General features: G+C 43.9%; 1 protein-coding gene across 2 annotated transcripts in view; it reads right to left on the reverse strand.

Annotated features, from left to right (window-relative positions):
* The window catches only part of TAT (tyrosine aminotransferase), a 32,070-nt gene extending 16,863 nt beyond the window's left edge, over window positions 1-15,207 (reverse strand). For both annotated transcript variants that reach the window (XR_013587448.1, XM_078606993.1), the window contains exons 1-5: window positions 15,048-15,207; window positions 9,347-9,557; window positions 7,887-7,991; window positions 5,695-5,762; window positions 1,245-1,403 (exon numbers count right to left, since the gene is read on the reverse strand). Coding sequence is in view for 1 of the 2 variants with exons in the window: in XM_078606993.1 (XP_078463119.1) it covers window positions 1,245-1,403; window positions 5,695-5,762; window positions 7,887-7,991; window positions 9,347-9,557 (543 nt within the window). In the remaining variant the exon portion in view is untranslated. The remainder of the gene's footprint in view (window positions 1-1,244; window positions 1,404-5,694; window positions 5,763-7,886; window positions 7,992-9,346; window positions 9,558-15,047) is intronic.
* Between the last annotated feature and the right edge of the window lie 582 nt (window positions 15,208-15,789).

A 15,789-nucleotide genomic window follows, 5' to 3' on the forward strand; every position in this document is an offset into this window, starting at 1 on the left:
CAACGTGGAATGTTGGGCCAACGTTTTTGTAACGGTTCCAACGTTGGCACGCTTACTGGGCAGGTTTAGAGTGCAGTGCACTAACATGTCGCTCCAAAATATTAGTCTTATTTTTTAAAATCTTAATTATTTATTCTGTCGAAATAAACTTGTGCGTTTTCCACATTTTCACCAGCTGCAGTTAACATTCACAACTCTGGAACAGCGAACTCTTTCAGTGGTGTTCGATGCTGTTTTTAAAACAATAAAAGAACACCCTAACCAAATTATTCCAGCAGTGTGGTGTGGCTGTGAATTGTGCAACTGCCTCAGGGCACTGGAGAAAAAGCGGCAGATCGGACAGGGAGTGGCCCTTTTCATTGCTCGCACTTGGGCTAATGCCGACCGGGCTACACCAATTGCCTCAAGCAAGAAAACAGGTTGTTGTTAAATCCACGTCTATCGCTTCTGAATGTGAACAAAGAAAAAACCCGCCACGACGACCCGTGCCTGGCGCTTGTTGCTATAGGCGGCAGGTTTACATTCACGGGGTCACGCAGTAAATGATTAACGCCCCCCCCCCCGACGCACGGGGTGGCCAGTGAACCCAGGGCCACTGAGTGGCCAGCGCGGGGAACCTTGATCCACGGTGTCACCGCGTTGGGGCTCAGCGCCCTTCTCAAGTAATTGTCACGATTTCTCTCCTGAAGCCCTCTCGTTGTGGCTGGCAGAGCTCCTCGACGTTGGCATTTGGCTCCCAAACGCATTGCCGTCAAATGCAAGAATGGCATTTTTACAATTATATTTGTCAATACTTGATACGTGAGAAACAGAGTAAAGGTGTATATCTCATACATTGTGTTTCCATGGTGTTTGCCTGTCATCTATGGCCATCGAGTAAAGTTACTTCCTATATTTTCTTTATGATACAAGAACCGGAGTCGCGGTACCAAGTGGAAGCAGGTGCGTCTGTGTCTGTGTGTGTGAGAGGGTGGGGGGAGGGGATCTAAACCCGTGGGTGCACACGAGGTGAAGAGAGAGACGATACCTGCTGCTGTTTTCCTCGACATTATTTTGTGATTTCCGTCGGGTTAGCGGTATGTGGGACGTGCGTGACGAACGGCCCACCCATTTATAAATCTCACGGGTCAAAAGTTTGCTTGACATTGACTGTGTCATGCCCCCCCCACCCACCGCCCCTTGTTATGCCTCCCCCTTCCCAGCCCCTCCAAGGTCATGCTGCCGGGTTGTTGATGCACACTGACCAGCAGCTCGTAGTGCTTGACGTGAATTCCGTGCGAGGTGGCCAGCGTCTTGTAGAGCGAGAAGCCGGGTCGGGGGACCAGAATGTTGTCTCCGGGATTGGCCAGCACGGTGATCGCCATCTCGATGGCCTGGCTGCAGCCACTGCCGAGGATGACGTCCTGCGCGAGACCGAAGGGACCGTCATTCGTTGTGTCGGGCGCCTCGGTGGCGAAACGTCGACTCCCACGCCTGGTATGCAGGAGGTTGCGGGTTCCATCATGACCCTAACACCTGCTGTATATGTGGAGTTTGCATGTTCTATCTCCCCGTGGCCGTGTGGATTCCTCTACAGGTCCTCTGACATTGTGTAGGCGTAAATGCCAATTTGAGCTATATCCCTCCAAATGTGCCAATTGATATAGTTTTTTTTCAGAAAACAGGTTTCGGTGAAAAGCAAGCAAAGATGTTGATGCATTGCAGACGATGTTTCTCTGGACATGACCCCCAGCATCATCTGGTGTTAATGAATCAGCAATCACATCTGATAATTATCAAACCAGGTCACCTGCACGATTGCTGTCATGATACCATGGCACCTACTTGAGGACTTTCAGATCAGGTATCAAATCACTCGCGATCTGAGCTCTTGTGAACGACTGATTATGCTGGATGTAATAAACTTCAAGTGAAATGTCGAATATATTTGTCTAATTTTCAATTGGCACATTTGCCCATGCGACCACTTGATTCGTTTGGCTCTGTCAAGCAGTGGAAGGATATATCTCAAATGGGCATTATACCTACACAATCCAACCCCAAAGAAACCGATTATGAATAATAATTTTGGTCCTGAAAGCCTATTTACGAGAATAAAATGTATCATTATGAATTTAAATTGAGTGCCAAATATTAGAAAATTTGGAATCCTATGAGCATGCTAAGTATTTTATAGTCACCATTTTATCCGAAATAGCTTTCCATTACAACGACAAATTGGAGTGCTTTTTCCATTTGGACTAAAAATTGGAAGATATAAAAAGCTTTAAATAATATAAATACGACACTAGCTTCATTGCATTCAGATACTTTGAACGTACAAAAAGAAATGAAATCTCCACGTAGTCGTCCGTGCTCACAAAGCTATAAATCAAAAACCAGTTCTGATTGTAAGAATGCCCTTTTCTATTCGCTATCCATTATCCACATGACATCACTTTATCAAGCGCTGGCTATGAAGATAGAGCATGTTGATGAAGGCAACTGGAAAATGGGGTCGGTGGACAGAGACTGGAATCATCTTTTCCCTCTTCATGATAAATGTATTTTAGCTGCGCATTAATACATTGTGAACATATGACTCAAAATTTAAATGTATTTTAAATGCTGCAAAATAACATAATTGTAATATCTCTTATATATATTTATATATTGCTTTGTAGGTTGTAATGGATTGTGCAAATTCAATTCTCCATATAGCCACAGTTTAAGTTAATAAGAATTCAAACTTTAAGTAACACCAATGGGATAGCGTGGGTGACACTGGTCCTGGTGAACGCCTGTATTATTATCATCATCATGGCACCCTCCGATCCGTGGGCCTCTGTGCTGTTGCAGTGCCTGAACACTCCGTAGCTACGCCACTGACAGAGCACACACACAATCTCGCTAAGTGATGCAGTTGAGAGACCGCACATCGTGCCATGGAAGTTCATCATTCTCCTCTTGAGCCAGTAGTCCCACCCTTGTGTGGGCTCGGCTGTTCGGATTATATTTTTCCATCAACATCGAAGTTGTCTTGTGGTTGTTGTTGTTGTTGTTTAGCTTGCATCCCACTGGGATTTTTGCACACAGCGTTGGTGTACGGTGCTTTTTTCTGAAATATTTTGCTGTCTTTTCTTGGTTTTTCTGTTTGCACTTAGTCACATATTCACTTTAAGATGTTTTCGTGTTGATGTTTTTGTTTTTTGTTTGTTGCGGTTGCACCCGATTGAAGAGCCGAATGGCTCACAGGGCTATACCTAATAAATGAACTTGAACTTGAACTATTCTGTGTAGAGAGGTTTCCTCTGCTCCTTCTGCCCTGCACTGGTGGTGTCTCCATAGCCCTTACCATCAATGGGTCTCTGTTTGAGTCTATGGGTCTATGTATGAGGGTCGATGGGTCTCTAATCTCCATAGCCATTCTCATTGCATCTTCCCTGTCTCATCTCAGCAATGCCTTAAACCAGAAAAGTCTTGCCTCCCTTTCCTTCTAAAGAATATTAGCAACCTCCGCTAAGCCCCAGAAAGTTAAATTAAGCCAAGGTTTACTGTTAATTTATGGGGACCAAATCGTATCTTTCTCGGCTTTTATGAAGTTCATTTGGGTGTACGGCTGGATCGGTTTTTCCGAGTTTATAACTTCGTACTGGTTTTAGTTGTGTGCACATATGCAACTGTAAAAGAATGTTTAAGGTGGCACTCTAAATACTTTCGTGAAGTCTATCTTCAAGAGTGGTTGTTAAGTGAAACACAACAAATGTATAGTTCCCCTTTTTCTCCATAAAACAGTAGCAGCAGCTTACAGCCACGAGGCAGCTAAGAGATGTCTGGCATTTGACCTTCATATTTACCGACGCTTTTTCAAACAACAGAGCGCGCGTATTTACATCGACGTACGCGAATGTTAATATTGTCCACAACTGCGCTTCGCCATGGTGGTGAAACAACATCGTCCGCAGTGGGCAATCCACTGCTGGATGAAAGCGCCTGCCAAACCGCCGACATCCCTCGCAATCCGTCGGCACAACAGTCCACCGGGCGCCCGCACAGGAGCTAATTCTATTGCTCCATCTCCTCGGAATTCGTCCTTTGTGACATTCATGTGCGTCTACGGCTGGACATGTTTTTTTTACGAGATCACGACATAATGCTGGCTTTTATTTTTATACGAACACATTTCAACTGTAAAATATATATATTTATTTCGGATTCCGCATACTTTGGCAAAGTGTATCCTTATGGTTAGTCGTTAAAACGAAATGGATCGCAAAATATTTACAAGCAACGCCTCTCAATGCAACAATCGACCACCATTGCAGCGTGGTTTCGGGTCGTGTCAGGCCAGCGATGTAGTTTGAGAGTCACTCTTCACGTTTCCCAACCCTTCATTCGACAACGGAGCTAACTCAATTACAGTCGCTTCGGGAAATTTCTCAATTTTTCTCAACTGCAAAACGAAGCTGCTCGTGCAGGATAACGAACCGCAATCCTGAACTTGTTTAATCGCAATTGAAGACGAGGTTGAAAGCCCACCAAACTCAAATCTTGTACAATACTTAATATATTTTAAACGCACAATGATGTCATTACACATGACATATCAGTATACCTACTACCGTATTTCCTCGTTATTCGCGAGAAATACGTTCCAGAGATGCTCATGAATAGCAAATTTCACGGATAATGATATTGGCCTACGGAAACCTATTTTGAATGAATTACCTTAAATAAATAGGTAAATAATAAAGCTCATCACTTTATCTCTTCACACATTCTCTCTCAACATTTTATCTCACATCACTTTTTTTCTCATCACTTTATCTCTCATTACTTTATCTCTCATCACTTTATCTCTCTCATCACTTTATCTCTAATCTTTATTGGTTGCCTTGGAAACTCGTGATTTTAAGTTCATGTGAACTACTGCCTATAATGACTTGCTCTACCCAAATGTGTTTCTTAATCCCGTTGGCACTTTGGGACTTGTTTAATACTTGATATCACGTGTGAGACATGATATCAAGTAATACATATAATACATTGCCTTATTTATCTAGGTAAGCCATACTCAGTCATAGGAGTTTTTTGGGGTCCTGCATTGAGTTTTCATTTTATTTTAATATGTTTTCAACCATTTAATGAGTGTTTATTATCCCAGTGGGAGGAAACTAGAGGGCTTGGACAAAAACCCATGGACGTAAGAGGGCAACACTCTATTCCCGTACAGATGTAAACAGATGTCGATCAGTGCACTTGCTATGCTGCCTTCTTCTGGGGAGCCAGGGCATGATACCTCAACACCCACGGGAGGGGAGTTTCAGAACATCTCTGTGTGATCCACCAACCTTCACTGCCTCCACAGTGCTGGACTACAGGCCACGTGCATGGCCACCACCGCCAACCGGCTAGATGACGATGGCGATGTCGGGCAATGGTCAAAGTGTATTCGTCTGTGCAGGACCAAAGAAATTCACTCCACGTTTGAACACCGTTTTCTGGCTTCCATGTCACCTACATGGGCCAACATCCCTGAGCGGCAGCGGAGCGAAAAATGTGGCTTAAAGCATCGGGATAAGCGCAGAGAAACGATCCGTGCTAAATATAGGTATTGCAGCTACCTTATGTTTAAAACATGACATGATAAACGACCTGGAATTGCAATAACTTTTAACCATGAAAGGTGATGAATGCGACTGGAGGGCAACTAACCCTGGCCTCCAAAGGGGCTTCAGCGCAGGTGTAGTAGTCCGCGATCGCCTCTCTTGCTTGTTGATAACCTGTCGAATTTAACACAATTTAAATTAAACATGAGCAAAAAAAAACATTTCACAATTGTTATACCGTACTGGGATATTTATACATTCTATTTTTAATTAAAAGCAGGCGAGTGCTCCCATCGAGGTCACAGGTGTAATTTCCAAGGGAGAGCTGAGTTACAAAGCAGCCGGTGAGAATAAAGCAACCGTCACCGGAATTGGGAGGCAAATGTAACATTTTATAGACGACAATTCTACGATTGTAATGTGGTATTCATTTATATTTCTTTGTTATATGGTAGTAATTTTAGTGCGTTTGGAAGGTTTACATTTTTTACCACTTAAGAAAGACCAATCCGCTAAGTGGCTCCCCAGTACAATGGAACATTGGCCGAGCGTCTGCCAATGTTTACTAGGTCAGCGGCAGAGCGAGTGGCTCACAGTCGGGAGGTTGCGGGTGACATTTCTTGTTGAGGGGTTGAATCTGCCCATCATCCCACTGGGGGTGGTAAGATTAAGTACCACTTGCGGGGAAAGGCCACAGTGGGTGCTCTATGAAGAGATGTTGTGCCTGTCATGGGAATGTGCAGTTTCGACCAAGGGCTCAGGGCTGTACACAGGAGAGCAGCACCGCCTCAGCAGGACGCCACTGTGACTATTAGACGTACACAATTTACTGGATCTTATTAGGAGATAGGAGATGGCATTAACAAAGATTGCATTAATTGAATTGAATAGGAAGTCGTTATTGTAACTATTACGCATCTATTGTATGTTATTGTGAGTGCTTTGAATATTATTGATAAGAAAATAAAGCAGTTATTTATAATTGAGCACATACAGTACCTCATCACCATGACCGGCAGAGCTGGCAAGGTGAGGACGAGCTGTTCTATGCACGCTGCTAATTCGGAAAAAACGGAGTCGGCTGAAATGTCTTTTGCCACGTAATGTGACTGGATCGAGTGCAGGGGATCACAGTGGCTTTGTAAAGACCTTGATTTGTTTGATTTGTTTTTTCTTCGTATGCAGTGAAATATTCACTCCATATTAAAATATAATGACAACGAATGTTGTTTATTGTGTCTGTAATTGAACAGTAATATTTCAACTCAAAGAAGAAATAATCAAAATGTATTATCGCTGTCACATTGAAGCCGACATGTCTAGCTATTTAGTTAATCCACTGCTGGATGAGGGCTTCCCAACTCCACTTGGGTCATGGGGGGGGTAGTTTGACCATACTTCACCATGCCGGCCAGTGCGGGTTTTGTGCAGGCAGTTAGCGCAGGCAGTTAGCGCAGGCAGTTAGCGCAGGCAGTTAGCGCAGGCAGTTAGCGCAGGCAGTTAGCGCAGGCAGTTAGCGCAGGCAGTTAGCGCAGGCAGTTAGCGCAGGCAGTTAGCGCAGGCAGTTAGCGCAGGGAAACAAATAAGTATAATGTCGAGTACGACAAAGCATTAAATCAACGTATCTCATCAGTAACATGCAAACACCGTTATCATTTCATGGGACCTCCTTTGCCAGTACCAAAATATGAGAATAGGTTTTCCCATTTTTTCCGGCAACAAAGCAGGTGTTGAGATGTTAAAACACCAAACTGAAACCTTTTACAAGGAATCATGTCACTGCATTAACCACAATACTTGTGGTCACAATGCAAACAAAACAGGACCAGAGGACGCCTTTTGGCGCCTCTTGGCGTCCTCTGGTCTAACACCGTTTGAGACGAGGCTCAAAAGAAAGCTGTCTCTGGTGTGGACCAACCAGTTTCTAAGACAATGCATATATTATCAGAGTATGTTTTTGTTTTGCATTCTGAACACAAGTATTGAGGTTAATTCAGACATGATTCTTTGTAAAAGGTTTCAGTTTGGTGTTTTAACATCCTAACACCTGTTTTGTTGCCAGAAAAAAGGGGAAAACCTATTCCCAACGTTATAATTGCCACGTAAAAACGTGTTCGTAATTTAACATGGGCTGCAGGCGTTACAACATTTCCTTCCTTGGGCACAAGCGCAGCTTGCGTGCCGTGGTGGTGAGTGGGGCTCGCCGTGGTGGCGAGTGGGGCTCGCCGTGGTGGTGAGTGGGGCTCGCCGTGGTGGTGAGTGGGCCTCACGTGGTGGTGAGTGGGGCTCGCCACTCACCTATGGAGGGAGCGTAGCCGTCGTAGTTGCCGGAGTCGATGGCCTCCTTGACGGCCGTGCGTACCACGTTGTCCGTGGGCAGATTACGAAACACCGTGGGGTCGCCTGGGTCGGGGAAACCAGGCGGAGGAAGGTTTACACGAAGAAAGAGGGGAAGTCTGCAGCACGCGGGTCAGACACAGCCCACGACTTAATGCTTTTCAGCCAGCAATCTTCCGATTAGCACGGTTGGCTATGTACAGTGCGAAAGAAGTTAAACACGCATACATACAAATGATATTTATCCATCACCAGATGAGGCCTACTGACTAATATAGCGACTTGGTGACAAATAATAGCTCAATGAAGTGGCTTATCGCCACTTCATTATTGCAGGTAAATACTCGAAATGCACGATTCTAAATGAGGAGGGAAACCGGAAAACCTGTATAAATATCCTCACGACCACGGGGAGAGAGACATGCAAACTCCAAATATACAGCAGGCGTCAGGGTCGGGATTGAACCTACGGCCTCCTGTGTAGCAGGTGAGGTAGTTAGCATCTCACTGCCGTGGTGCCCCTATCGAGTACTCGAAGGGTAAAAAACTGGGACCTGACAACAACACTGCGTTTCTGATGTAAACGCGCGCGGCACTCATTTCTCTCGGCGACCCCAAATTATTCTTGGATAACCTTCTCGTGCGGCTCTCTCTCTCGTGATAGGCCCTCCCGCCAGCAGTGGCATGAGCAAGCAATTGCAGGGCTGTACCTCTTCCATTAGCAATTGGAAAACGCGACGGTCGGGAAAGAGGTTCCCCGAGCTCTGCTTTACACCGTCGCCTAGAATGTACCACCGCATTATTGTCATCGTGAAATGCAGGTCCTGGCAACCGTGTTGAATTAATGTTCCGCTGCAATGCCCTATCAAGCAAGTTAACTTGATGCCCACACACGTGCAACCATAGCACCAGCTGTCTCTCTGTTACACGTAATGGGATATTGAAGCTTTTTTTGTAAGAAACATAATCTAAATGGTAATGTCACCTTTATTTGCTTCTAACTCTGGTAAAATATGTCATGAATATTTTGAGACCTTCCCTAATTAATGAAAACTTAATGACGCTGCCACCACATGTTTTTAACGAATATGAGATTTGTTTAAAATGCAGACTGCAACATGTGAAATACATTTGCAGAGAAAATGTATGTGTCATTCCACTACATTTTCAGTACATTTAAAAACAATTCAAATCAGTATCTGGAGCCCCGGGGCTGGTTGCCCCTAATGCTTGGCAACAACAAACACGCCCATATGGGAGCCTTTTTGTGTGAGACCTGGAGACATTTGCCCCTCCTCCTCCTCCTCCACCGCCCCCCCTAGGTGGAGCTGTCTCCTGGTATTGTGAAATATTCGTTTTCCCAGAATATGCCCCCGTATTTTGTGCGTCGAAGGAAGGGGGCGACCCTGGACAGGGCTCACCGATGGAGAGAGATATCATGGCCTTGTGGGGGTTGGGCTCGATGTGCATGGAGTCCACGATGGCACGGATCGGGTTGAAGGTCCGCTTGGCCATCTCGGAGGCCTGCACGTCCCAGCGCTTGGGTCCCACAGCGCCGGCCAGAGCCCGATCCCTGTGCCCGTTACCCGCGGTCACTCCGTTCATCCCGTTAATGGTCTGGTTCGCCATCATCTGACAGACAACGCAGGGCAAAGTCGTAGTACACTTGGTATCCGTGGCCATTCTTCGAGCACGCACGCTATCAAGTAAAGAGGGTGCTACGTTTCACAGACGGGGTGTGCGGGAGTTTTGAAGTACGGGGCGACATTGCTTTGTGTCATTGCCCAATTGAGTAATTATCCTTATCTTGAGTTCTCCTCAACTGGTCAAATAAAACTTAAATGAAACTTGCAACGTGTGGCTCATTTTGCCATGATGCTGGCACATGCGGGAGCCTCTGCAATTTCCGAATAACTTGACGGAATCTTTGAGGTGCACTGCGAAGCATCGACCAGGATGGCCGCAGGGTCGGAAACCACAGACCTCTGGAACAAGCGGAAAACGCACTGCCCCATTAATTTCATTTTATTGTATACACAGGGCAAATCGTTTGTATAATTCTTAAATCTAAATTGAAAAAGAAAAATTGAACTGCTTTTTGTGTTCAGTTTGTTGTCCTTCCCCGCACCTCTGATGAGCACTGTTGGCTACGTACGGTGCAAGAGAAGTTCACATACATACACAGATACTCGCTCACCTAGACAATGACCCTGGTCCCCATGCAGCGAGTGCGTGATTGGTTACAAGAGGCATGGAATAATTATGTGGCGTCCGCAATCATCTGACATAAGCCCACTCCTCTGGGCGTTACACTAAAGACTGTGTGCACTTGACAAAATCCGAGATATCAATTGTTTTTATTTTGTACACACGACAATGTGTTCAGGAACTAAATGTCAAGATCTGCTCGCCACGAGATGGCCTCTACACAACATTGATGATGTTAATTCAAATTAAGCTTTGATCAGTAAATATATCGATGACCGAGGCTTATGCCTCACCATAGAATGGTGGAGGAGGAGAGTGTCTATAGAGAGTGAATCAGGGCACTGAAACCGGTGGAAAGACATGTAGCGGCTTTGAAATAAGATGTTTTCGACATAATCTCTCCCCATTATTTTAGTGGCGGTATCTATAGCCGGCCCCGAACGTATGAACGTGGAAATTGCACCAGATGAGATGATGATCGCACCCACAACACTTTGAATGTTATGATAGAATAATCTATCCCTTTCAATTCCTCGGAGCGGATTTTGTTTGATCTCGCAATATTTATTGACTTTTTGGACCTTTAATAGGCTGCACATACACCTCTAGGTTATGGAATCACCCTTTTGTTATACTCATGAGACAATGCTGCTTCTGATTACCGAAACTAGTGGCTGCATTAATGTGCGTGGGGCGTAGTACCAATAAATCGTTATCCCATTTTGGAGATGACTTTCGAAATAATTTTTAAAACGAATCCGCGCTTGCTTTTATTTTATTGCATTATCGGTGTGTTCCTCTCAATGCAGCATGCATAATAAATTAATAACGCACTCCAGTTGATATTCACGTTGAGTAATCGAAACAACACTCCCATTGTTGCTGAGTCAACATTCTGGCAAATCGCATGGTACATTTGCCAAACAAGCGGCGGACGAATCCACGTAAACAAAACATTGTGGAAGCTGCACCACGCACCCACCGCATCGAATGATCAACGATGACAAGAGAGGAAAAAACCGTTGCCATAGACAGTGGCTCCCCGTTAACAATTCCAATATGTGGTTTGGCAAGGGCAACATGAGATTTGCAACATCTGTACTCACAGTGGGAGGGAGAGCGATAATGCAACGGCTGTAGACTTGTCGAGGAGTCCAGGGGCTGGTTATGGACGGTTTTTTTGGGTTGAACCTGTTTCGCTACTTTATCCCGAGGAATTCATCATAAATAATGGCCAGGCTCTATTAGCCACGCGACATTGAGATGCAGCGGGCCTGTGCACAGATTTCAATCTTAGACGAAGCTTGGACATTAGTGCAAGGGCCCTCTCTCTCAGTTAGGCTTTGGATAATTTAATTATTCATATGCACAACAGAAAATTATGGGTGTAATTTAACCAACATGAAGTAAAACTTTAAAGCGAAATCTCTTTTTCGTGCAAATTATCCTAAAGGTAACATTTTCATTCGACAATAAGTTACATAAGGTAATATTTAATAATTAGTACCATATAGATGTATTTTATTTCAACTAAAGCACATATTACTCGTGTTGTTCTTTATTTATGTGCTATGAAAAGGGCCGTTGCCCAAAACGTCAGCTAATTATATATATATTTCCCTTTTAATGCCGGTGTTATTGACGCAAGTGTTGCGTATATGTAATGATTGTAGATTGTTGTACCAAACCCCTCTGATTCCAACAATGTCAGGGTCAGCCCGAAGGCACTGGGGGGTTGGAGGCTTGCACGGAATGCAGCAATGATTGCATCATGCGCCTCAAATTTTCATTCTGAGTTTGTTGGGGACATGTCCCCATCATGTTTATACTGGCCCTAGGTTCAAACAATATAGGCGCAGCCCTGAAATGATTTGCTCACGGACACTGGTCGCGAGAGTTGCCTCCAGTCGTCTTTGAAGAGGTGGGAGTCCCCACACTTCACTCCACCACATGCGCGACCTTTCCGATCGTCGGACTGTGGCGCAAACTCTTCTCTGGTCGATCCAGCAACGTTGTAAGAGGTAAAGATGCAGGCCTGCGATTTGTGCTAGCTCACACAGGGAATCCTCTAGCTCGCTGTTTCTCAAACTGTTTAGGTCTGCAGACCACTCAACCGATGCAAACATTTCCTTTTGACAAAACGCATTCACTTCTCTCCAAATGCCGCTCATGCTAAATTATGAATATTGACGGAACATAACCAAAACAATGTAGATCTTAGAGTTGGGTACTTTGATCAGGGTAGTTTACCAAACTTAAATTTTATAGTTATTTCCGGATCAACCTGCGTTTGCGTCACAGCCACCGTGGCCCACGTTTGTTTGTCAGCTCATCCACCGACGCATTGGGGCATGTAATTAATACTAATAATAAACATACATGTAATAAGACTTCACATTTACTGTAATTATAGTAATTATTACATAGAGCAAACTCGGAATGAAATCTGTTATAGTTAATTCATAATGGTTAAACAATTATGCAAATGTACGTATTCTTACAGAGGTTTAGTTTCTGTGTGTACATCCCTCATTAATAATGCAGGTATTTACATAATCTATTTAAATCAATGCATTCCGATTTAAAATGCGGGTACCAACTGATTGAAATGTCTAACGCACGCGTGCAAATTGCCAAATTACCTCACTGCTAATTCTCTACGGAGGAGCTTTGAATGAATTGTTAATTTGGGCTCAGCACGCAAGCAAAGTTGCAGTAGGTCTCGGACTGATAATGAATAACCAACTCCAGTCAAAGAACCGTATGGGAATTGTTATCTTTGGTCATCGACCATATACGTAACTCAACGATAAATAGGGTTGGGTCCTTGTATAAGAATATAAAGAACAAAATAGATCAGCAGATAAATAGGTCTCCATATTTATGTTTCTCAGCATAAAAAAACCCATTTTAACAATGTTAGAGTTTTTCAAACGCTACATGAAAATAGTGTGCCTTTAAAACAGTATATCATTTCGATTTAAAGCTTTCGTGACTGCAGGGATTCATCTTCTTGGTTCTTTCGGTAAAGTCACGTAGAAGGGAAGTAATAAAATAATAAAAATAAAACATAATAAAACAATTCTCACGACGTTTCGGCCACAACGCAAGCAGCCGTCCTCCTCAGGACGGCTGCTCCTCCTCAGGACGGCTGCTTGCGTTGTGGCCGAAACGTCGTGAGAATTGTTTTATTATGTTTTATTTTTATTATTTTATTACTTCCCTTCTACGTGACTTTACCGAAAGAACCAAGAAGAAGTATATCATTCATAGTTGCCCGACAAAAACAAATATCTAAGGTATCTCCTCTATACCTGGGCAATCGTATGGTCGATACTCATCTGTATGTGCTGGGCGATCGGCGCTACACCCTGCGCTACACCCTGCGCTACACCCTGCGCTACACCCTGCGCTACACCCTGCGCTACACCCTGCGCTACACCCTGCGCTACACCCTGCGCTACACCCTGCGCTACACCCTGCGCTACACCCTGCGCTACACCCTGCGCTACACCCTGCGCTACACCCTGCGCTACACCCTGCGCTACACCCTGCGCTACACCCTGCGCTACACCCTGCGCTACACCCTGCGCTACACCCTGCGCTACACCCTGCGCTACATTCCAGTGGGGTAGGGGGGGGCAGCAAGTTTAGATGTCCGTTGTACTTTCGAGTTGTACTCTGTGTAGTTCGGCACGATGTCCGACGTTTCGCTCCACGTGCTCGCAGCTTGTTCGAAAACTGTTTTGGATCAGCTCACTTTCTGGCTCAATTTTATACGAATGTGTACGTCACGTAGCAGCTCACTTCCATTCCTAAAGACGCTCCCACAGCAAGTGCAGCAAAACGTCGGACATGCACATACGTATGTTGAACTTCTGCCGCACCGTACGCAGATAATCGCGCTAATCGGAGGTACTAATATCCTTCCGGTATTAGGAAGCCTCCTTGCAATATTAGGAAGCCACTGGAGCTATGAACTCTTTTTTCAGAACTGCTTTTTGTGTTCAGCTTATTGTCTTGCTCGCACCTCCGATTAGCACGTTTGGCTACGGACATACACACACATCGGATGACAGCATGTTCATCGACACAGTACAACCCGGTAACACGACGACGAGATAAAGTCATCGTCCCAATCCCTCCACCCACCCGCACAATGGAATGTAGAACTTGCACAAAAACCGCGAACACCTACCCAGGGGGCAGTTGCAATACAGCAGGCACCTTTGCTGGTGCGTTCTCAAAATTAACAATATTCTAGGATATTCCTTTTTCCAAAACTCCACTCGTTGTCCGTCACGCCACTCTGGCCGAAGATGGCTTTTTTTGTGCTCCCTCTTTAGTCATTCAACCGGTCAGGGCAGGTTCATTTGCATTCGAATGGGTAAAACTAATGACATGTGGAACGGTGAGCCGTGATGGGACATTGGGAGTTTAGAAAAGATTGCCTGTTAAAGTCTCCTACGAGCTGAGATTTTGCAACTACTTGAAGTTAAGTTTATATGAGCGATAAACCATTATTCTCACTTTGTCTAAGCTTTCCTACTCTGCTGGATGCATTATCAAGCATAATCATGCCTAAAATCCACAATATCTTTCTTAATATGTTTTAATTTAAACAAATCGTTTAATAGATTATTTTAAATCTATTATTTTGACATCCCAAGTGGGACACTTATGCGATGATAATACCTTTTTTTGAGCAAAGATTTAAAATATTGTACCGTAGTCTGATAACATTTACAAGTATTACATATTTTAAATATTGCATTGTGCGCATGTTTATATATATTATAATATGCACCGTATAAAAAATTGTATTTTTTCTGTGCGTTATTTTCAGAAATAGCAATATGGCACAATTTAGTCTGCAAGTAAACTTCATATTTTATCTAAAAATCATAAACTTACCGGTCGCGTAAAACGATGTCACGCACAACTCCACGAAAGGAAAAACAAATATGAAGATTATCGTTTATACTTTAGCGAAGTGGAAAAACAAAAAACAATTATGGACAAATGTCTAATAGTCAATCAATGGGGATGTGAATCACTCCAGTGTCAGAAAAGGTGAGGGTCCTCAGCTTAAATAAAACACTCTGTGGGCGGCAAACGATTTGAGTGTAGAGATTGGTGGATCCTCTGGGGGTGTGTTTGCATGCCTGTGTGGGTGTGTTTGGTCAAAAGTGGGCAGTTTTTTTTCTCTAGTTTTGAGGGCATAAACTCTCACGACTACTGTTGTTTTGAAACGCATTGAATAGCATATTGTTATTTTGAACATTGAGTACTGCAAACTCTCCTCTTGCTGTTTTGGAGTTAGCAGAGAGGTTGAGATGAGACTTTTATTGATGACAGTGTAGTAAAACAAAGACAACTACATAAATAAGGGCCCTATAATACAAAACAAATGTCACATGAAGCAGGGGTTTAAATGGATCTGGGTATTTGTTCATGAGGGCCCTAAAGCAAACAAATAACTTTCGATTTAAAGCTTTCGTGACTGCAGGGATTCATCTTCTTGGTTTTTTCGGTAAAGTCACGTAGAAGGGAAGTAATAAAATAATAAAAATAAAACATAATAAAATAAAATAATAATATAAAATAATAGAATAATATTGTATTATCTTCTTGGTTCTTTCGGTAAAGTCACGTA

This window comes from Lampetra planeri, chromosome 26 (genome assembly GCF_965212315.1).
Source record: "Lampetra planeri chromosome 26, kcLamPlan1.2.h2, whole genome shotgun sequence".
NCBI classification, from domain to species: domain Eukaryota; kingdom Metazoa; phylum Chordata; class Hyperoartia; order Petromyzontiformes; family Petromyzontidae; genus Lampetra; species Lampetra planeri.